At 43.2% G+C, this 23,156-nt stretch overlaps 1 protein-coding gene across 3 annotated transcripts in view; it reads left to right on the top strand.

Moving 5' to 3' along the window:
• The first annotated feature begins 17,645 nt into the window (after positions 1–17,645).
• Positions 17,646–23,156, top strand: part of Ints6 (integrator complex subunit 6) — an 80,159-nt gene continuing 74,648 nt past the window's right edge. For 2 of the 3 annotated variants that reach the window (XM_041665919.1, XM_041665911.1), the window contains exons 1-3: positions 17,646–18,217; positions 18,554–18,631; positions 19,456–19,605. In XM_041665919.1, coding sequence (XP_041521853.1) covers positions 18,107–18,217; positions 18,554–18,631; positions 19,456–19,605 — 339 coding nt within the window. In that variant the 5' untranslated portion in view covers positions 17,646–18,106. The remainder of the gene's footprint in view (positions 18,218–18,553; positions 18,632–19,455; positions 19,606–23,156) is intronic. The other variant, XM_041665927.1, reaches the window with a different exon arrangement.

The raw sequence follows: 23,156 nt of genomic DNA, 5'->3' as shown, positions 1-23,156 counted from the left end.
TTCTTAAATTAACTAATTCATTTCTATTTATCTATGTATTGCTGTGTAATTTGCGGTTTTACCTGCCCTCCAGTATGTCTTTCTCCCTCTGTGCCTTCTGGCGACACCTCTGACTCTGCCCTTCTTCATCCCATCATTCTGAGTTTGACTTTCCCGCCTAATTTTATCCTGTTCAGCCATGGGCCAGTCAACTTGTTTATTAAACCAATCATAAAGCCATATATTCACAAAGTATAAAGGAATAGTTCACACAGGCTCCAGTTGGTGGACTATTTGTGGAGGTGACAGACCTTTAGAGCTGGAACTTGGCTGGAGGACATGTGTCACTGGGGGTGGAAATTGAGGGTTTATAGTCTCACTTCACTTCCTTGCATGCATGTGCTCTTTCTCTTTCTCTCTCTCTCCCTCTTCTATGTGTGGATGAAACAGTCAGCTTCTGTTCTTACCTCGGGGTCTTCTCTGATTATTGTCTTACCTTCTCTGCCACAATGGACTATTTTTCTTGGCTCTTGAGCCAGATTAATCCTGTCTTTCCTAATTGTTTTGGTTTGCCATGATGGACTGTCCCTCTTGAATCATGAGTCAGAATAAACCCTTTCTTCCCTAAGTTGCTTTGGTTATAGTATTTTATCACAGCAACATAGAAGTGGAAATAAAAAAAATAATGTGTGATATTCTAAGAATTATGGAAGAAAATGATAGGAAACATTAATAGGATACAAATGCAGAAGGAATATTGGAAATAAGCCAGAAAAGTGCCACCTGGATTGTAAAGAATTTGTAGAAAAGTGGATAAAATCAAACACTTGTCTTTTATTTCGGTTATTTTACAAAGCTACCTGAATGAATTCTTCCTTATGAGTAAACCTGACTTCAGAAGTGAGGGCGAAAATGGTGATGCTGGTACAGGGACTCTGGTTCACACAGGATGCCCACTGACTCAGGGGTGGCAGGGGGGTGGGAATGAAGTAGCTGACATGAATTAATTAAAAGCAATATTCTTCTTCTTAAGTCAAGGTCTTGCTAGCTAGCCCAGAATAACCTCTAACTCTGGATCCTCCTACCTCAGCCTCCTGAGTGTGGGGATTACAGGTGTGAACCTCAATGCTTGGCTTAAGTGAAATAATTTAAAGAAGGTCAAAGGTTATCTAAAAAAGGCTTAACTATAGATTATGGAGTAAATCTTGGTTAAGGAAAAATAATCATGAACAAGAACAAAAGAAAAAAATACACATGACTTTCTAGGGGAGTGAGGTCTCTAAAACTGCAATTTGAATACACATAATTACATTCATGCAATTTGAATATACATGATTACATTTGTTGGCTGATTAATCAAGTGTTGCCATTATTGTAGAGAAAAATATCATAAGCCGTACTCAAATGGAAAAATTTGAGATTGAAATTTGTAAACTGAAATCATCAGTGATTCATTCCTTCATATTTATATTGACTAGGTCGTCTTGGGAAAGCAAACGTCTCTCAAAATCACATCACATAGATGGTAACACTAAAACTACAATGTATCTACTGGCGGCATCAAACTGAAGCAGGAAATGCTAAGAGAGCCATGCACTTTAGCAATATGAGTCATAGCTTTGCAACCCTTGTGTGGAATACAGCTTTCTGAAGCATTCTTTCTGCTACTGGGTTACTGACTGCTCAGTATTAGAATATAGGTTAAGAATAATCCTTCTGTGTAGAAGGATTGTTTTCAATATCTAGATTATTTTGCTACACACAAACACACATACACACATGCACATACACATACACACATATACCTACATACACACACAAACACACACACACACACACACTCCTTTTATTCTGAGTTTACTTGGAAGATGATGGGTAAAGAGTTTGCATTAACTAATTTTTTGTCCATTCATTTAACAGTAATTTCTATGATTATATTCTAGGATAAAATATTGGACTTTTTATTTTATCCTAAGATTGACTTACATTTGTAACACTTGTAGGAGACATATGTTAGCTGTAGATGTGTTTTACTATTGATTTTTTGGGGGTGCAGCGATCCACTCAGGGTCCCCAGTGAGTTAGGAAGGCATTTTCCACTGAGTCACATGCCTAACCACAGGTGCTTAAAAATATCGTCATCAAAATATACTGCATGAACACAAATTCATTTCAATAAAAAGATTTTTTTGTTTTGTTTTGTTTTTTGAGACAGGGTTTCTTTATGTTTCTCTAAGGTCATCCTGGTCTACAGAGTGAGTTCCAGGACGGTTAGGGATACATAATAAGACCCTATCTCAAAAACACAAACAAAAATCACAAACATTTTTTCCAAATTATGAAACAGAGAAATAGGGCAATTGTATTGTAAGAATTTGAGACTACATTCTTTCCCCAGTCTTTCCTTTCGAAATGGGGTCTGGTGTATCCTGGGCTGGTCTCCAGCTCACTGTGTGGCTGAGGATGATCTTGAGCTTCTGATGCTCCCAGCCTGATCTCCTGAGCGATGGAAGATAGGATGTAACACCACATCCAGTTTGTATGGCGCATTCTAGGCAAGCACGGATCAGCTGAGTTACAGTCTTAGCTCCAATACTCTTTTGTTATCCACATAATTATGGGAAAAAATGATGTTTTAAATGTTCTGCACCAATAATTAAAAACTAGTTTTAAAGCTTAGTAAAAATTTGTTTTCAAAGTCATTTTATTACCAAATTGAATTTATTATACAAATGAAAGCATTTCTTCATAATTATTAGAAAAGGCATCTGGGTTGATGAGATAGTTCAGAGAGTGTAGGTTCACCTGGCTAAGCCTGACAGCCTTAATCAGTTTCCTAGGACTGGCGTGGCCAAAGAGAACCGACTTGCAACTTGTCTTCTGACCTCCATGTGCTCAAGTCCCCCCCAGAAATAAATATTACACAAACGTAAAAAGGAAATGAATCCAGAGACATCTCCATTTGTTTAGTTCTCCGGCCACCCTTCCGTACCTAGGATGGATGATCCAGGCACTGCATGCAACTCCTTAGTGACCTTAGCTAGTAACTAACTTAACTGCTAGCTGCTCTTCCTGGCTCCCTTTCTTCTCCGGTCAAAACTACCGTTCCCAGCCTCCCTTGCAAATGGATGTAGCCATGTGATCCAGCTGGCGCTCAGACCCAAGAGGAAATTCACAGGGCCAGTTCCAGAAACTTAAGATTTCAGGAGGCAACTCTGTGGCTTGCATTTTTTTTTTTTTTATTCTTTCCATCACTTTTGCCAAAGCAAACTTTCAGCTCTAACTGGCTAACTGTGGGCGGAGAAGCCCATGAGGAAACTAGCTGAACAAGAAAGCAGAGAATAGAGTGGATGGATGAGGCTCCTACCGTGGGCCTCCCCTCCGACATACATAAAAATAACCCGTTTTTCAGGTTTCTTGTGTATCTGTGAACATAACTCTCCACTGATTCACCTGGAAGAAAATGCTGACCTTTAAATTTGTGTCTGGCAGGAGGCAGGTGGGACGGGATACGTAGGTAGCAGAATAGCTCCTGATATGATTTCTTAGGGCTTCCCAAACAAGGTAAAGAGCTTTATAAACATTCTTTTTTTAAAAATTTTTCTTTCGTTATTATTATTATTTTTTAAGATAGCGTCTTACTATGTAGCCCTAGCTGGCCTAGAAGACCAGAGTAGCCTTGAACTTAGCGATCCATCTGCTTCTGCATTTCAAGGGCTGGGGTTAAAGATGTACGCCACCACACCTGTCCATTTCTCTTGATTTTACGTCAACACATTTTTATTTTAGGCAAGTTTCTTTAAACCTCGTTAACCCTCTGTTTATTCGCCTGTTTAGACTTTTAAGTTCATGTTTTTCTTTTGGTTCTGGGGATGGTACCTAGGAAACTGCATGTACTGAGCAAGGACTCTGCCACCGAGTCCCATTATCTAGCCCTGGCTCATCTTTGATATTTGACATAATTCCTAAGATTCTTTATAGAAATTATTAAGGCATTATGTATATTGGCTTATAGTAAAAGAACAACGATGATGGTCTGACTGTCAAATGTATAATTTCTGACGGCTTAGGAATATTCGTGACCCCCCCCCCCAAGTATCAACGAGACAGGTTATTATGTAAGGACATCAGAACTCCCAGGACTTAGAGAGACAGTCTAAGCAGACAGTTTCCTATGAAAGTGGCGGAATCACAGGAGGACGTGGACTCCAGCTTTTAATTTTGCTTTTTGAGACAGGTTTTACAGAAAGAGTGTTCTGTGGGTACACTGGGTATTATCAAAGCTCCTGTATCCAACACTGGTAGGTGATGGTGGGTGGGGAAAGTTAAAACAGAAAATTTAAAACGATCTGTGTTCGGGTGCAGTGCAGTGGCCGAGCAAGGGTTTAGCACTGGCACGAGTCCTTTCTACTCCAAACACAAACACGCAAATATGTACTTTACACTTCACCGTGAATGTAACTTAGTTACCAGTAAAAGAAATGTAGACTTTTTACTAAACATTTCTAGGCCTTTGCTTTGGGTTTACATGAAATCTAATTATTTACCATAATTCCAATCACAGGTTTAACGTACATAAACAAGTGTGGGGAAACTGAGGCTGAGTCCGTGCGTGTGTGGGTGCTGCGGGGACAGACGTCCCCCACTTAGAGGAAGTCTGTGGGTTTGAGCGCATGCCCTGCTGTGACCGCGCACGGAGAATAATGCCTGTTATTTACCTGGGAAATTACCTGGATATCATGGTATCTCCTTTGTGTCCACTGTTAACGGCTGACGTTTTGTGTACGCTTTAAGAGCACAGGCCTTTGGTGAATCATATCTTAGAAAAATGCACCTCTTTTACCCTTTATCCTACCCTCTGCTTAAGAGCAAATTCTTGCCTTCGACTACATTTTGTTGGCTCTTTCCCAGTTATTTTCCTCGGATCCCGAGTGCCTTTTGTTCCAAATTCCTGCAGTCATCACAGGGAGAGGCGGTCCCTCAGCCCATAGTCCCATGTGCAGGTAACCAGTAACTAAGGTCACACCCAGCATCTTGCCTCTGGATTCGTATCCAAACTCTAGTTCCATTCTGCTTTGCCACCTCAGACAGTGATAAATCAATCTCCATCGGTTACCTTTTCTCCAAAGGGAAACTTAGCCTACAGTTTGTTAGGTTCTATGACCAAGCGCAGCACAGAACAAGTACATAGTGGAGAGCTGGTTGTTCTCCCCTTTGTGGGGCCAGCTACACTTGGTCATTGCCTGTTGGTTGCTTTTCATTGCATCCAGTCACATGGCAGTGGTGCTTCTGAACCTCCTAGTTGCTGACCATCGGCCCTGTGGCATGTCAGCTCCTCAAGAGCCCAGATGGTCTGTTGCTTCCCCATACTATTTTTAGGGATCTTTCTGGAACACATTTTTCTCATTGCAGCTTAGATAGCCATTCCATTTCTACCTTCTCACTCTGCCAATTTGTCACTCAATATACATTAAACAGCAACTATGTAGGCAGGCTATATTAGGGGTCATCAGAGAAACAGGATTGATGTACGATATATACGTACATATGAAAGAAATGAGGAATTGGCTGAATTCTCAGATCTGCAGTCAGGAAGCAGATGGCACAGTTCCAGCCTGTGCGGAGGCCCTGACAACCATGAGTCAAGCGCTAGTGCACAGACCTGTGGACTCGAGATTTAAGAGCCAATGTTTCCGTTTGTGTTTGAAAGCAGGAAATAACTGATGTCCAGCTTGAAGGCAGCCAGATACAGGGAATTTCTCTCTCTCTCTCTCTCTCTCTCTCTCTCCCTCCCTCCCTCCCTCCCTCCCTCTTTTCCTCCCTCCCTTCCTCCCTCCCTTCCCCCATCTCCCATTGCTCCAGTTACCCACTCAGAAACACGCTTGTGGTGTTTGACCAAATGGCCGGGCACTCTGTGGCCCTATCAAATTGACAAATAAATTCACCAACAGGTTAGAAAACTTCTAAGTGCTTCACTCAAATTCTTGTCACTATTTCTGATCCCAGAGAATTCAGTACCCTTGTTTTATGTGCTGATATTCCATTCATCCTGGTGCCCTTACCCCCTCCTGCTCTGGAGACCTGACAGGGTATGCACTAACAACAGCAACTCCGCCCTCCCAGTCTGTCTTCACCTGAAAGCATGCTTGCTTCATCTTCCATATCTGAGCTATGATCTCAGTCTCCCTTTTAGTACCAGAAGCTATATCTCTGCCTTCAAAAATTCACTGAAATTCCACTCTGTGTGGGTCTCTTTTTGTTTGCTTGTTTTTTCAAGACAGGGTTTCTCTGTACAGCCTTGGCTATCCTAGAACTCACTCTGTAGACAAGGCAGGCTGGCCTTGAACTGGGATTAAAGGTGTGCTCCACCACTGCCTTTTAAGAAGACCCTCACAAAGGCCAACAGTGACTTTCTTAACTAATCACCTTTGTCAAGTCTTCTTACTATACTGAATGTTTCAGTATCTTTGGAATAATCATAGTGTTTCTGAAATGCTGTTTTCCTTTTGCTTTAGCAAGTCAGGCTTATGATTGTTCTACCTTCCTTCTCTGCCAATCTTCCTCAGTTTTCCCATTTTGTCATGTCCTCTTAGGTAAATGTCCCTCATCATATTTGAATAGTGACCTTCTCCTGTTCCTCCTCATTCTTGTCATTAGCCTCCTCCCCTCTCTCCCTCTCTCCTTCCTCTCTCTTTCTCTCCCTCTCAGCATTTATTAAATTCTAATTGATGCCAGGCGGTGGTGGCGCACGCCTTTAATCCCAGCACTCAGGAGGCAGAGGCAGGTGGATCTCTGTGATTTTGAGGCCAGCCTGGTCTACAGAGTGAGTTCCAGGACAGGCTCCAATGCTACAGAGAAACCCTGTCTTGAAAAAAACAAAACAAAACAAAATTCTAGTTGCTATTCCTCTGCAAATCACCAATGTTATTACTATAATATAGGTTCCAAAGGGAACATCTAGCCTTTGGTAATCTGCATTTGATTTTTTTCCTTAAAACATGTCAACAAATACAACATCTATCTAAATAAATGAATATATATATATATATATATACACACACATATGAATATATGCAAAATCTGATCTTCCTAATGGCTCTTTGCAAATGAAAGCACTTTGTAAAGCTCCTAGAAAAGTATTTGGGGGTGGGGCTGGAGAGATAACTCAGCAGTTAAGAGCACCCCGGCTGCTCTTCCAGAGGACCCGGGTTCAATTCCCAGCACCCACATAGCAGTTCACAATTGTCTGTAACTCCAGTTCCAGGCATCTGACACCTTCACACCAGTGCACATAAAATGAAGTTAAATAAAAAAATTCAATGTTAAGAAGATTGTGTTGAGACCGGATGGATGGTTCAGTGGTTAAGAGAGCTCGCTGCTCTTCTAGAGTACCTGAGTTTAGTTCCCAGCACCCATATAAGGTGGCTCACAACTGCCTTAACTCTAACTTAACTCAGGGAATTGGACACCCTCTTCAAATATACACATTCATCCACATAAAAAGAAATAAAAACAAAATCTTTTTTTTTTTTTTTTGGTTTTTCGAGACAGGGTTTCTCTGTGGTTTTGGAGCCTGTCCTGGAACTAGCTCTTGTAGACCAGGCTGGCCTCGAACTCACAGAGATCCGCCTGCCTCTGCCTCCCGAGTGCTGGGATTAAAGGCGTGCACCACCACCGCCCGGCTTTAAAAACAAAATCTTATAAGTAAACTCGGGATACAACACTTTGTTTTCTTGAGAGAGGGCTAGTCTCAGTATGCAGCTCGGACTTCTCTCAGGCTCCTGGACAGAAGTGATTTTCTGGCTTCAGCTTCCTGAGCTGCTGGACCAGAGTCATGAGTGGCCATGTCTGACCTTTCAGAATCTTTCTGTCAACTATATATCACTGGGAATGGTAGAAGTATGAACTGGACCTTCTTAGGTGAACCATTCTGCTGTATGTAGGAAGAGCCCTTAACATGCATGTCATAACTCTTCCTTTGAGAAAATTTCGCCAAGAAAAATACTGGAAGCGTTTGAAGCTGCTCCTTTCTCTGTCTAAAGTTACTTCCACTGTGAACTTCATGTTATTTTTCAAGCCACCACTTCTGCTGGATTACAGTAACCACCTCCTGATGGTTCTTGGCTCTGCTCATTCTTCTTCAATCTACTCTGCTCTAAAATGAGGCTCTGCTCGGCATCCTCCAGTGGGTTCCTGTCCCACAAGGAGCTGAATCCAATTATCAGCAGTTTGACACGCACTAGTTTCAACTCTAGGGCCTTAGAGTCTACATTGCAACAACGTTCTGTTCCTCTCTGGCCACCTCTCTCTGGTCCCTTACACATACAAGCTCCACTCCAAATTTAGGGTTGTTACAAGATTTTTTTTGTTGTTGTTGTCGTCGTCATTATATACCTAGCTTGTTGCCTCATTGCTGTTGGGTGGTAATCAAATGTCACTTTCTCAGCGGGTCTTTTTGTAAATGTCCCCTTTGAAAATATAATCCTCAGGCCTCTACCCCACACTTTAATTTTTTTTTTATTTTAAGTGTATGATGTTTTGCATGCACATATTACATCGCATGTATTCTGGTGCCTATAGAGATCAGAACAAGGAACTGGATCCCCTAAACACGGATGGTAGTTGGCGATGAGCCACCATATGAGTGCTGGGTCGTCCACAGGAGCAGAACATGCTCTTAACTGCTGAGTCATATTTCCAACTCCTGCTGTTTTTTATTCAGTGAGTGTTCTGGTGTGTGTTTGGATGTGTGCATGTATGGATTGTTATTTTTTTTTCTGTTATAAACACCATGACCAAAAGCCACCTGGAGAGGAAGGGTTTATTTCATTTTACAGGTTACAATCCAGATCTGGGTCCTCTGCAAGAGTAGCAAGTGCTCTTAGCTGCTGAGCCAATCTCTCTAGCCCCCTCCACCTTATTTTTTTGACACAGGGCCTCTCATTGAACATGAAGCTCACTGGATTTTTGTCTGTTTGTTTTTTGAGACAGGGTTTCTCTGTAGCTTTGGAGCCTGTCTGGAACTTGCTCTGTAGACCAGGCTGGCCTCAAACTCATAGAGATCTGCCTGTCTCTGCCTTCTGAGTGCTGGGATTAAAGGCCTGTGCCACTACCACCCGTCTGGAGCGCACTGTTTTCACTATCTTGTCAGTGAGTCCCTGGGATCCACCTGTCCTTCTTCAGTGTTGATTACAAAATTGTGCTATCATGCCTTACTCTTACACAGGTCGTGGGGATTTGAACTCGGATCTTTATCTTTGTATGTAGCAAGCACTTTAAGTTCTAAAGTCACCTCTCCAGCCTCTTGTTGTATTTTCCTCTGGAGCACATATGTACCTGATGTAATATATAGTTTACAGCTTGTAAACGTTTGTCTGCCTTATAAATATGGGTAATTTGTTCATTAATGAATCTCAAACATTCAGAGTAGCAGCTAGTATGCAGAAAATAGCTATGGAATTATTACAAAGATTTTGATAGGATCATTTTCCTTTTTAATTAAAAATAAAGTTATTTTTAATACAATTTAATCTGTTCAGTTTTCCCTCCTTCATCTCGTAGATTCTTTGTACTTCCTCACTCTTCCAGCACCACGCCTTCTTTCTCTCTAAGAAAATAGGATACAAATAAAAAAGATAAACAAGAATAAAACAAGATGAACAAACTAACAAACAAAAGAAAATAAACTTAAGAACACAAGAAAGACATACATAAGCACACCCCCAATACACAAACAAAACTTTTTTTTGCCTGTGAAGAGTTATTTATTAATTGTTCCACAACAGTACTAAAGTTCATAACAAACCAAAGGACCACAACTAGTCTGAACCGAAATAACGACAAAATAAGAACGAATTTCCAAAGATCCCCTTTGCCCTCTGGACCAGCTGCCTACTAGACTGTGCTAACACTTCTATTTCCTTTGCTCCTTCCAAACTTGCTCCTTTTCCTCTTGACTTTAAGTGCTGTCCCTTAATCCTCAATCCCTACCCATTCTCCCTTTATTCTCTACAAACACAGAAAACCTCCCCCACATCTTTCCCTTGGGTGTAAAAGGTCTAAATCATCGGCTTTCCCTTATTTATTTATTTATTTAATTTATTTTTCCCAAGAATTACTTATTTCAAAATATAGCATATAAAAAATATTTTTCATGTCTTATGTCGCACAGTACACCTCAGTCCAGCTAGTCACATGTGGGCTGAGTATACTCTGACTCCTGCTCCATACATAAAAAGGCATGGGCTGATTGTGCTTGCCTGCATATCTGCCAGTACATACCCAGAATCTGCTTGTGATCAGCTAAAGAACTTCCAGAATTGGCTAATGGTTGTATTGCTGCCATTTCTGTTGGTAGAAACACTGTCAAAGCCCAAGCGCCCGCAAGGTGAGATAAGAAAGTTTGCAAAGAACTCCAAGTTCTACACATGTATTCTTTGACTGCACAGCATCCTACTTCAAGGCTTTATTTTATATAACCTCGATGATAAACAAAACTTTTAAAAATTCAAAATATAAACCATATTATACAAGCAAAAGATCAATAAGGTACAAAAAAAAAAATTCCCCAAAGCAATATGAGACAAGAAAAAAAATCTCCAAAAATACCTTTGAATTTTTTTTGTGTTGGTCATTTACTGCTGGGCATGGGACCTACCCTCAAATGTGGTTTGAATGTGTAGTAAGACTCCCTTGGAGAAGTTAATTCTTCCTCTGTGAGAAGTTGTTAATTGGAGTCCTATTGTGTCTGGAAGGCACAGTTTCCTTGGTATCATCCATCCCTTCTGGTCCTTACAATTTTTCCACTTCCTCTTCTGCACAGATCGCTGAGCCTTAAAATGAGGGACTTGATGAAGACACCCCATTTAGCACTGAGTGTTCCAAAGTGTCTCTCTCTCTCTGCACATCATCTGGCTGTGGGTCTCTGTGACAGCTCCCATCTTCTGCAGGAGAAAGCTTCTTTGATGGTGGCTGAGTGAGGTATAGAGTCATTTTAAGAGTCTTAAGAGTCATTTTATTGCTACATTTCTTTGTTTTTTGTTTTTGTTTTTGATTTTTGGTTTTGGTTTTTTCAAAACAAAGTTTCTCTGTAGCTTTGGTGCCTGTCCTGGAACTAGCTCTTGTAGACCAGGCTGGCCTCGAACTCACAGAGATCCGCTTACCTCTGCCTCCCGAGTGATGGGATTAAAGGCATGCACTACCACCGCCCATTGCTACGTTTCTTTAGCAGAACTATTTGCATTTGTTTTTCTCTTAGGTCCGTTGTCCATCTAGTCTCAGGTTCTTGGCCACAGAGCAGAGTCAGGCATGGGTTCCATCTCAGGGAGTAGGCCTTAAATCCAATCAGATAGAGGTTGATTACTCCCAAAACATTTGTGTCATTATTGTACTAGCAAAATCATGCAGGCAGATTGAAGAAATGAATTTCTCCTCTGGTAGCATGCGGAGTATCTTCCCATACCATGAAACCAGCCAGTTGGAGTGGACGCTCTAGTTAGGTACCATCTTCTCCATGCTCAGTGAGATATGTAACCATTGTCTTCAGCAATAGAGTCTTACCATCAACTGATGGAGAGCAACAGCCTGAGTAGTTTGGGGGTTTGGCCTTCATCTCGATTAGATGTAAGTCTGGCATTGGAAGTTTAATTCGGTGGTGAGGGTGTCTAGCTGCAGCTTTGTCTTCCCCGTTATTAGATGGTTTAAGTTAGAAAGAAAGAAGAAGGAAAGATGGAAAGAAAGAGAGAGAGAGAATCAGAGAGCCACTCATAAAATACTAAGCTGAAAGCTGGAACATACATGCGGAGGACTGGTGCAGCCCTGGGTCAGCCCTGAGCCTGCTGCGTCAGTCTCAGTGAGTTCATATGAGCCTTGCTTAGCTGATTCAGAAGGCCTTGTTTTCATAGGAAATTAAACTGTGATATGTCCATAAATGGAGAAGCATGCGGTTATGAAAAATTATATTAGACACAAAAGTAGAAGGGATCAGTGGGAGTTGGGGGCAAGAGAGGGTGATGGGGTGAACATGGTACAGATACATTATATACAACTAGAAAATGTCATAATAAAACCCAGTACTATGCATAATTAATACATGCTAATAAAAACCTTTAAAATTACTTTAACATTTAAGGATTAACACTATGAGCTAGACATGGTGGTGCCCACCTTTAATCCCAGCACTCAGAGGTCAGAGGCAGGTAAATCTTTGTGAATTTAAGGCCTGACTGGTCTGCACAGATTGTTCCAGCCTGCCATGGGCCCCCATATACCTCCCAAAGTGCTCACAATATAGCAAGTAGAAAAAAGAAGAATATGAAGAACTCTGATTTTATTCTGAATATAAAGGAAGGAACATATACTAAAATTCTATCCTTAGTTAAGTCACTGGGTAGTGAGGTTAAAATTTAAATTTTTTTTGTTAATCTTTTATATATTGAAAAACTGTTGACAATAACATCTACTTTCACTTTAGTTCCTTTTGGTGGTGCCGGGGATTGAACGGAGGGTCTCTCACAGATGATCCATGTGCTATATCTACACCCCAACAATCACCTCTGCCTTCAGGTTTAAAAAAAAATTTCAAAAATTATAAAGCTTTGAAGGGAAAATGCTGCTTCCTGCTATCCACTCCAGTCCGAACAATTCCCCACTTGATCTAGAGGACTGATTTGCACATCTTCCTTGGCGCTGATTATATCCCGCTAGTACTATGTATCTTTATTTCTCCTCTTCTGCCACATACTTTCTGAAGGCAAAATATATGTATTATTATTATTTTTAGGGTCTAAAAGACTTTATTTTCATGAGTTATTTGAAAGAAAAAAACACATTTGAAATGTTTTAATAATCATGAATGATATTTATATAGGGTTAGCAATACAATTTTCATGTTTTTTTTTCATGACCAGGTTAAAAACAATTTTTAATATGCATTTTGTTGTTGTTGTTAAAGGCAGGGTCTTACTATGTTCCTCTGGCTATCCTGAAGCTCACTATGCAGACTAGGCTATCTTGAACCCAGAGAGTTCTACTTTTCTCTGCCTTTTGAATGATGGGTCTAAAGGTATAATTTCTTTCCTAGCATTTTTGAGGACATATATAATGTGTACAGCCAAAACTAAGCTTCCTTTTATGTATATTATCTTATTACCTTGTTTGCATAATTTCATATCCAATTCTATGCGGTTACAATTTTCTTATGTTCTCAACATCACTATGTGATCTAAAAGGAGGTAGACCAGCAGAATGCTGAGGAAGTGGTAGACAGTCAAATGCAACTGTGTTACGTTACTTCTGCGGAACACTGGGTTCACCTGATTGTTCTATTTGGATGTCTGCTGCTCAATTTCTTACAAGAAGACATAAACAATGCCTGAGGTCTCAATGACAAAATGAGGTATGAGTTCACCAAAGCAAACTCTGGGGAACCAATGGTTTATTGGACTTCTTTACACACGTGAGTGGTTACTTACAGGTGTTTGGGCATCCCCTCTAGCCTTCCTGGGGTTATATATACTCTGGTCCCTTCCGTGTGCAATTAAAACGGGGTAGGGCATAACAGGTGGTAGAGAGTAGCTGGACAGTCAGGTAAGGGTATCTTGCCTTCTCCGTCCCTCCATGCTGGGATGTAAACCATAAGCAAGTCCAGCTGGGATGATCTTCTGCACTGGAGTGCAGCTGAATGCCCAGACATGGGGGCTACTTGGCTTGGAGAACAGTCACTCACGACAACAGCATATCCAGATATCAAAAGTCAAGTTACTGGCACACAGTTATTTTAAAAGTGTTACCCTGCTTGGTTTAAAAATTTCTGGTTGGCCCCTATGGAAGACTATAACATACCAGTTCTTTTTTTTTTATTTTTCGAGACAGGGTTTCTCTGTGGTTTTGGAGCCTGTCCTGGAACTAGCTCTTGTAGACCAGGCTGGTCTCGAACTCACAGAGATCCACCTGCCTCTGCCTTCCGAGTGCTGGGATTAAAGGCGTGCGCCACCACCACCCGGCTAACATACCAGTTCTTAATTCTGTTCTGCTTCAACATCTTGGGCCTTGCTTAAGTCAGAGTCACCATGCTTTCTGTTTTCCATATAATCATTCTCTCTGAAAGAGCAAGGGCATTTGGACTATACTCCCTATTTTTAAAGAAATTGTATTCATGTTTATGACTGTATCATGTGTGTGCCTGGTGCTCATGGAGGCCAGAAGAGGAGGATGGATTCTATGGAACTGGGGTTACAGACGATTGTGAGCTGCCATGTGGGTGCTGGGAAACAAAGACCAGCTCCTCCCTCATCATGGCTCTGACTAGTGCCCCTCAGAAACGGCTTTCACAACATGCAGCGCAGCCCATGCCGATACCAGAGTCTGGCACTTCAGCGACACCACAGCTATTTCTTCAGTTGAATCTTAGGAACTGCTCGACTTGAATTTAGGGGCCATATTTTAGGAAAGTAAGCCTAAATATAAATAGACGTCTTCAAGTAGCACAAGAAGAAAATGAATGAAGGAGAGATTCACTATGTTCATGTTTCCTCCAGGGCCAAAGCTCGCTGAGGTATGGTGGCATTCTCCAGAGCCATTTGTGTTCTTCTTCTAGCTCTCTCCCCTTTTGCCAAATAAAGTTGGCATTGTGTACATACTGCCACAAATCCACCATACGGACTGGTGATCACATTTAGCATTTTTCCCTTTATTTATTTATTTTTTTAAACAAATGCAGTAATTATAAGGGTATGTGAAAAATACTAGCAGAGGCCAGACAATAAACATGTAGTGTTATGTATGTCATGGTGTATATGGGAGGGGTGCACGCCACAGGATGTAACTGTGAAGGTCAGAGGACAGCCTCACGGGGTCAGTTTTCTCCTTCTGCCATGTGCATTATGAGAATCAAATTGAAGTTGCCAGGCTTATGAGGCAAGTGTCTTTACCTCCGGTGCCATCTTGCCAGCCCTAAATATGGGGTTAGTAGTCAGCACTATTTAAGAGTCAGCTGAATAAATTTAAAAAACCTGGAGACCAGGGCCCATCCCAATTCAAATTTAATTTTATTACTGTGCACATGATGTATGTGACACGCAGGCGCAATGTCCAGCACGTGCAGGTCAGAGGGAACTTTCGTGGAGTGCGAGCTCTCCTCCCTTTAAGTGGGTTCCAGGGAGCCAAGTCACCAGGAGACAAGTGCTTTTACTCTCTCCGCTATCTTCTGAATTCCACTGATTCGTGTCTTCCTCTGGGCACGGGCTTGGTGCATTGTTTTAAAGCTCTGTAGGAAGTGCTGCTGTGCAAGTCTTGGCTAAGAACTGCTTTTAAACCATCATCAACCAATCACCAAACTATGACCAGGAGTCACTTCAAAATCAAGGCGGCCCATTTCACAATTTTGTCTAAGGACTGATTGTGAATGTTTCCTGGTTTCTCACTGTGTATTTGCTGCTTATCTCTTTCCTGTTCCCTTGACAGCCTTGTCATTCAGAACTTCTGGACTTCCTGGCTGAAAACGTGATCTTTGGTCTCCAGTGCCATCACAAGCACGAGTTCTGGTTAATTGCTTCGGGTTAGTTCCCTGGACTTGGCTCTCCTCTTTGCAGAAGTGTCCTCCACACACCTCCATGACAACCCTAGGGTGACAACCTGCTAACCGCACTGAGCCAGGGAAGAGCTGCCACGGTGCTACTGTCAAGTGATTTCAAACAACTGACTCCTTGGATTTTCTGCACCCCTCAACAGAACTGAGCTAAGACAGAGGAGGGAATTTCCTTCAGCGGACTAAAGGTGTTCTGCTGTCTGCGCCCAGCGACCTTCCTGGCGGTGCTGCTCTAGCTGTGGCCATCAGAAATGCTGCTCTACCTTCCTTCACACTTCTAGGGGCCTGATTTTTTTTTCTTCTTTCTTCTCACCGGCAACCGCTGCTTCTTTAACTCACACTGGACTCACATCATTCCACAGTACACAGGAAACAGACATTCTTATGGCCCACAAGGAGTCTGTTTTCAGACAGGCAGGGCCCACACGCACCTTAAACGCCTGATAAGAAAATGAGACTAACTCTATGAAAATTCTGCACTCGCCTGGAAAGAAAAAAAGAGAAAAGCGGTATGCATGGCTGTGCAAGCAACTTGTCATCAATCCCTGAGCAGGATCTAGATTCTCAAGCAGTACCACACACAAACCTTGGAAACTACGCAATAGGTTTTTCTTCCGGAATTATAGCAATCATCTTCTGATTTTCAATGTCTATGTTTTTAGACTCCTTGAAGTCAGGGCCCTCCTTTTATTTATATATTAATTCCCATCAGCCCTAGGCATAACTAGTCTGCAGCAAATATTGGCTGGTAGTTCATTTTTTATAGTCTGAATCTCTAATAATCTCATGCTTCTACTATGGTTCATTCCTACAAAACAGCACGCTACAATTTGTTAATAAGTTAAAAAACTTTCAGTTCCCTAAAATATTAGGAAAAGCCCAAACAACAAAGGCAGAACCTTTTTTTTTTTTTTTTTTTTTTTAAAAAGTGCCACAAGCATGCCACTTCAGTTGCCCAGCAGGCCAGAATTTCAGCATAGAGAAAATACGGAACTGCAGGGCCGGTGGGAGAGGCCCTATAAATACCTACAGTCTAACAAGGCCTCTATGTCCCAAATTCAACTTGTTTATCAGCAGCGTCCTTGCAGTTTTCCAACTACATCTGAGAACAGTTCTTCGGACTTGCAGGCGCAGAGTGAAGACTTGGGGTAATGTGACATGGGCCGAGAACGGTTTCCGACACAATACTGGCAGGGACTGAAAGGCGGGTTTCCGGGAAACCTATTCTCTGGGTCACCTGCGCAACGTGGTCATCCTTTCCATTTTAAAAAGGGCAGTGGACTAGGATTTGGCAAGTCCCTTTTATTTCTTAATATATTCTAGTGCCCTAACGCGAGCTGAAGAGGGAACTTGGCTGGGGAGGACAGCGCGGTTGGTTTTCCTCGTCCACATTTGAATTCCCCTTCGTGTTTGCAGGGATGGGTGAGGCACTCCAGGATTGGCTTCCTTTTCGGTGGGTCCTCTGACCGGCTGCAACCGGAGCCGAAGGACTGGCGGGGGATTAGGACCAGGTCATAAACAACCTTTCACTTCCCCTCCCCCGCCAGGCGCCCCAGGCCGTCCGGGGACCGGGCCTGCTCCGGCCGCGTGAGCCTGCGCGGTTCCCCAGCCCTGCACTCTCAATCACGACTCCGAGCCCTCGCCCACAGCCTGAGGGCGGCTTCCACTTCCCTTCTCCCGACCCTGTCAACCGCGCACAAACCCAAAGGCCGGCCGCCCTGACACGCACGCCTACAGCCTCGGCCGCCCAGCGCGCCGACACAGTCCCCGCCCCCGCCCCCGCCCGCGGTGCTTCCGCGGCGTGGTCCCGCCCCTTCCCGGAGCCCGCCTCCCGGCGCTCGCCCCCTCCCCGTGCCCCGCCTCCGCGCGTGCTCAAAAACTGTCCTCTAAGTCGGCCTACCGATTCCCCCGCCCCTGAGCTGTTTGAATATGCTAATGAAGCTCTGAGGCCCAGCCAGTAGAGCGGCGGGGTTGGGCATCACGTGACGCGAGTACGTGTCAGGGGCGGAGCCTACGTAGCCCCTGCCCGAGTTAAAACCGGAGAGTGAGAGAGAAAAGCGCTTCAGTAGCGAGAGGGGCTGAGAAAGTGGTGACACTGCTGGGGTGCGGAGGGAGTCCCTGAAACTTCTCCCAACAGCCCAGGGCCAATCTTCCCTCAGCCCACTCCCCTCTTCGCCAGATCCCTGCTCCCCACTCCCTGCACTGGGGGTGGGGTGGGGAACTGGGCCCGTCTCCCGCGGGGACACACACAGGGGCCGGGAGTGGGGACGGGACCCCCCCCCAGGCGGGGGGCACGGACGGACAGACATCCGTGCGGCCGCCCCAGCGGGCAGGCAGGCCGGAGGCGGGGGTACGACCGGGAGGACCTGGGCTAGGGAGTTTCCTCTCAACTATCGGGGGAGAAACTCCCCACAGCCGGTGTTTTCCTCCCGGGGGCCGCGTTCCCCGCCCCGCGTAGCGGCGGTTGCCGCCGCCGCAGCCGGTGCCTCCACCTCTGCCATCTCTTCACCACCTCGGGCCCCGGTGTCCCCGGCCAGCACTATGCCCATCTTACTGTTCCTGATAGACACGTCTGCCTCTATGAACCAGCGCAGCCATCTGGGCACCACCTACCTGGACACGGCCAAAGGCGCGGTAGAGACCTTCATGAAGGTACCGACTGACCGAGCCCCGGTGGCGACCCCGACCCGGTGGCCCGCGGGGGGCAGGGCGGAGGGGGGCGGCGGGGCTACTGCGGGCGCCGCGGGCGCGGGGACCCCTCCCCCACCGCGCGGGCGGGCGAGCGAGCGAGTGAGCGAGCGGGCGCTGGGAGCGGGCTCCGCCGGGCCTGGCCCATGTGGGGCTACTGAGGGTGCGGGGGTGGGGGATCGGCGGAGGGGTGGCCCTGCGTGTGCGGTACTGTGGGGGCGGCCAGCGACCCTTCTGCCACTGGTAACCTCGCCTCTTTGCTTCCCTCTCTCTCCCTCCCGTCCCCACCCTGGCCCGCAGCTCCGTGCCCGGGACCCTGCCAGCAGAGGAGACAGGTATATGCTGGTCACTTTCGAAGAGCCGCCCTATGCTATCAAGGTAACAGCCCTCGCCCTCCCCCCCCCCCTTCCCTTCCCTGCTCCTTCCTAGCTCGCCCTCCCCGCCCCCCTCTTCATTATGTTCCCCTCCCCCACCGCCGCTCCCGCCTCCAGGTCCCTTTCCCCTGCGGCCTCCCACCCCTCCCCAGCTCGGGAGCGCCGGCGTGGTGGCAGTTTCTGGCCCACTGCCGTCCCCTCCGGGTCCGGCTCGGCCTGGCGGCGGAGGCGCTACGATCAACATGGCCGACATTTCCCCTCCGCGGCGTGAGCGGCAGCAATGAACTGTGGGGGATATTTATTCAAGTTAGCCCGAGTGACAGCCGGGCCCAGCCTTGCCTAGCCCGGGTTTGCATTAAAAGGGAGAATCAGCCCAAGCTGGCAGGGAAGCCAGGAGGGGGGCCTCGAGACTTGGTCATCACAGAGTGGAACTAGGAAGGCCACAGATTGGTGGGACAGCTGTGGTCAACTTAAGAAGTCCTGCTGCCATCTGCCTTCCACTAGTACCTTCGCAACACCCACCCCTTACACACTTTGGAGGATGTTATGTTAGCAAATTTCCCAGTCAACTTATTAAAGTATTAAGACTGTTGTTACTTACCAAAAGGTGTAGGGCAAGCAGGTTCATTCTTGGCCACCTATGGAAGAGTTTCCTCACCAGAGACAACAGTTAGAACATGTGACCCAAGCCATATCAATCAAAAGTGAAGTTAACTATACAAACCCGAAGTGGAATACCTGCTTGGTGGACATCACGTTATAATCGGTGTCCGTGTGTGCTCGTGGCTTCAAATGATAAAAAAAAAATTCTTACATCTTTCTTTTCAGGCTGGATGGAAAGAAAATCATGCAACGTTTATGAATGAACTGAAAAACCTTCAGGCAGAAGGACTTACGACTCTTGGCCAATCCCTAAGGACAGCTTTTGATTTGTTAAATTTAAATAGATTAGTAACTGGCATAGACAACTATGGGCAGGTAGGTTGAATACTAAGGTAGAAAAGAGTTGTTTTTATTATGTGTATAAAAACACAATCCAGCCCAAAAGTATGCAACGTGAATAGAAGTATAAAGCATAATGAGGTTGAAATACAGTGTGCACACAATCCAAAACACCTAAGGTGTATAGTTTTTCTGTCCCTCATTTCCCCCTTTAAATGTATTTGCATTCAGAATTTGAATCTAAATTCTTGGCTAGAACATTGACATAAATTTGGTTTCAGCCCCTCAAAGTTCATAAAAGACATAAAAGGGAAGTCAATACACCAGTCTGAAACTATGCTCCGTGTAGGCACATATGCACCTATTGCGGTGGGTCACAGCTGCTGGTTGACTTAGCAGTTGTTTCTATATTAGTAAAGCCGTTGTAAGAAATGACTGTTAGATTAGGGTTTATCTTAACCCAGGTAGTATACTTGGGAAGATAAGATTTGTCAGGAGCGTAGTAGTTGGTTGACTACATTCAGATGTCTCTAGAAGCACATAATATTAGAAGTTACAGTAGTAGAAAGTAGCTTCTGACCTTTTAAAGTTTAAAATTTCCAAACCCTTGGAAAAATGAGAAACATAAAAGCTTGCCTATCTACCTGCAGCTCCCTAAAAGTCCCTCATCTGTGAGGATGAGACAAGAGCTTAAATTACAAGTCATTCACCAAGGAAATGTGAAGTGATCCATTATAACTTATGATATTGCTATCCTAGAAATACAAGATACCAAAGAATATGTAGTGCTACACACATGGAGTAATACCACACCCGAGGAATTCAGTATGCAAAGCACTATTACCATAATGCTATATTTAGGAATATGTGTTATATACTTTTCCCAAGTTCCATAATTGCACAGTTCTCATGAATTTAGAGCATTTCAGGGAAATTCTTTCCATGACTTCACAAGCTATATGCTTCATTTGAGGACAGCTCTTGAACAGTTAACCATCTTTAGGAATGGTGGAATTGAGTCCTGTAGCATTTGAAGTATGCCTTACAAGTCAGACCTCTGAGCAGCATTTCCACCGTTTAATTAGTAAATATTTTTTATTTCTTGCTGTTGCTTTGCCCCTTGCTGGTCTGTTTCTGTAAAAGCCTTTCCTATGTTGTATGTAGTGCTATTTTATCATTTAGGATTTTAATCAAACTTTGCCAACTTTTAAGATCCATTCCTTTACTTTGTTGTCAGGTTGTGAGGTATAGAACTACCATTTTCCTATTATTCTGTGTCACATTTTATTGAGGGAACATTATTTGGTTACACCCACCTTCATCTACATACTTTAAACAGCAGAAATCCTATAGGAGAACAGTTACCCGTGGAGAGATCCAGGGCATTGTGTGCTCACTCTTGTAGGAAGTTTAAGGTTGAAGGCAGAGCTCTTGTCAAAGAGCACTTTGACCGAGAGAAGGAAACCTGGAGTTTGGGATGTTCTTACCGACCAGGGTTTATATCTCGTAAGAAGGAAGGATAATGTCTCTCAGTTATTTTAGTGAATCAGCTAGGATTTAGGAAGCAGTGGTAATGGTTTTTGCACAGAATGAAACTAGCTTTGAAATAATTAAGCTACAGTTTCTCAATAAATGGAAAAATTTTGAGTCAGTTTTACTTGGGAGAAGACATTCTTTTGGATTTTTCATCATAAAACCATTTTTTGTTTATTTAAATATCTGATATTTCCTATTTATACAGAAGTTATCAGAATTTTGAATAATTGAAAATATTTAAATATTTGAATATTTGGAAAAGAACTTTGTAGAGTAGCTTTATTCTGTAACCTTTGTATTTTTGTACATAAGTATTTCATGCTGAATAATAGCAATACTGGATATAGTCTCAATAGTTGAAGGAAATGAGAGAAGGTGGGTTAACTGGAAGATGGCATGTTAGTCTTATAGAGCATCTATACATCTTAATATGGTTTCAAATTATTTTCTTAAATATGGGTTAAATGTACACACATTTATTTGTACATTTATGGCAATAGCCTTTTTCCTTACACATACTAACACAGGTGATTTTATATAATTAATTGCAAGAACACTAATTTTCATGTTGCGTTTATTAACTTGACATTCTTAATTAGGTAGGATACTCAGAATTGTAAGGTTTTAAAATAGCTGAGCACAAAAGAGTCCTGAATGGTTTTCTCAAGCACCTTTGGATATTCCACTAACAAATTATCTGTCTATGTAGGTGGTCCTTTTAAATATTTGGTAAACAGTACCCTTGCCTTTAAGAGCAACACCTTATGAAATTTTTTATTGAAGATAAACTTGAAAATTTTTGTCCACATATGTTAGTAGCTTCAAATGACATTGATCCTTTGAGACTATGAAAATAAGCTCAAGTGGCTAGGCTTAAGAATGTTGATACATTGGACAGTTTCATTATATAGACGTATTTTTATATTATTTTGTGTTTTTTTGTTTTTCAGTGTTTGTAGCATTCTTTTTCAGATTTTTTAAAGTTAGGTTTACTTGATGAATCTGACTCTGTCCTGCACATCATGATTTTTCCTGCTCGTCTGACTCTATCCCACTCACCAGTACAGTAGCACTGATTGAATTGTTTGTTTGGAATGGTGTGTTTTAAAAAGGGAAAACTCTTTATTGCTTTGAGGATTTTAAATGGGAGTATTTACTCCATTTGGCAATGATGACTTCAGTGTGAGATGAGTTGGATGACCTTTGTTTTTGGAGGGGGGAGCTGGTCTCATTGTAGCCATTGCTGGCCTGGAACTCATTGTGTAGATTGGCTAGCCTTGAACTTAGAGGCATGTACCACCATGCCTGGCCAGGCTTTTCCTTTAATGTTAATTAGTGAAGCAGTAAAAAGTTGATTCCTATTTGAGTTTGTGGTTTTTCATTCCCCTTAGATTATCAACAATTTCTTTGGTACTTTTAAACTGTCAATAACCTTTCTAAGTGGTAGTAGGTTATTATACTTGACTGTATACTGCCTGAACACCAGGTTGAAATGTGACCTGAAACAATAGTGAATAGTCAGTCTTTGTGTGGTTGGATATGAAACCAGAACCTTGTGTATGCTAGACAAAGATCCCAGTATAGAGGTACACCCTCTGTCCCATTGGAAAAATTGTAAGCCCCTTAATTAAAATAAGTTTTATTTAAAAAATGTAATGACATTGGTGTGTGGAGAGGTGTAGCATGACACAGTGAATGTGAAGTTAAAGGATAACTTGTGGGGGTGGTTTTATCCTCCCACCATGCTGGTCCCTGTACTCAAATTCAGGTCCTCCGGTTTGGTGATAGGTGCCTTTCTCTGCTGAGTCGTCATGCCATTCCTAAGTCCCTTATTTTAAAAACATATCAAGACGTAGAAATCAAATATTCCCATCTTCATTTTTAAGCAGGCAGTTCTATGGTATGTGAATGATATATTCACATTTTTGTGCAAGCAGTGCCTAGAAAATTAAAACTACCTATTAATAACTCCTATTCCCTACACTTCTTGAGGATGCTTTTTCTACTTTGTTTTTTTCTTTGTTTTTTTTTGTTTTGAGTTAAACTATTAT

This window comes from Microtus oregoni, unplaced genomic scaffold (assembly GCF_018167655.1).
Source record: "Microtus oregoni isolate MIOR12 unplaced genomic scaffold, Mior012 000001F_ref0000356, whole genome shotgun sequence".
NCBI lineage: Eukaryota > Metazoa > Chordata > Mammalia > Rodentia > Cricetidae > Microtus > Microtus oregoni.
Note: the sequence above shows the minus strand (reverse complement) of the source record. Positions and strands in the feature narration are given on the sequence as shown.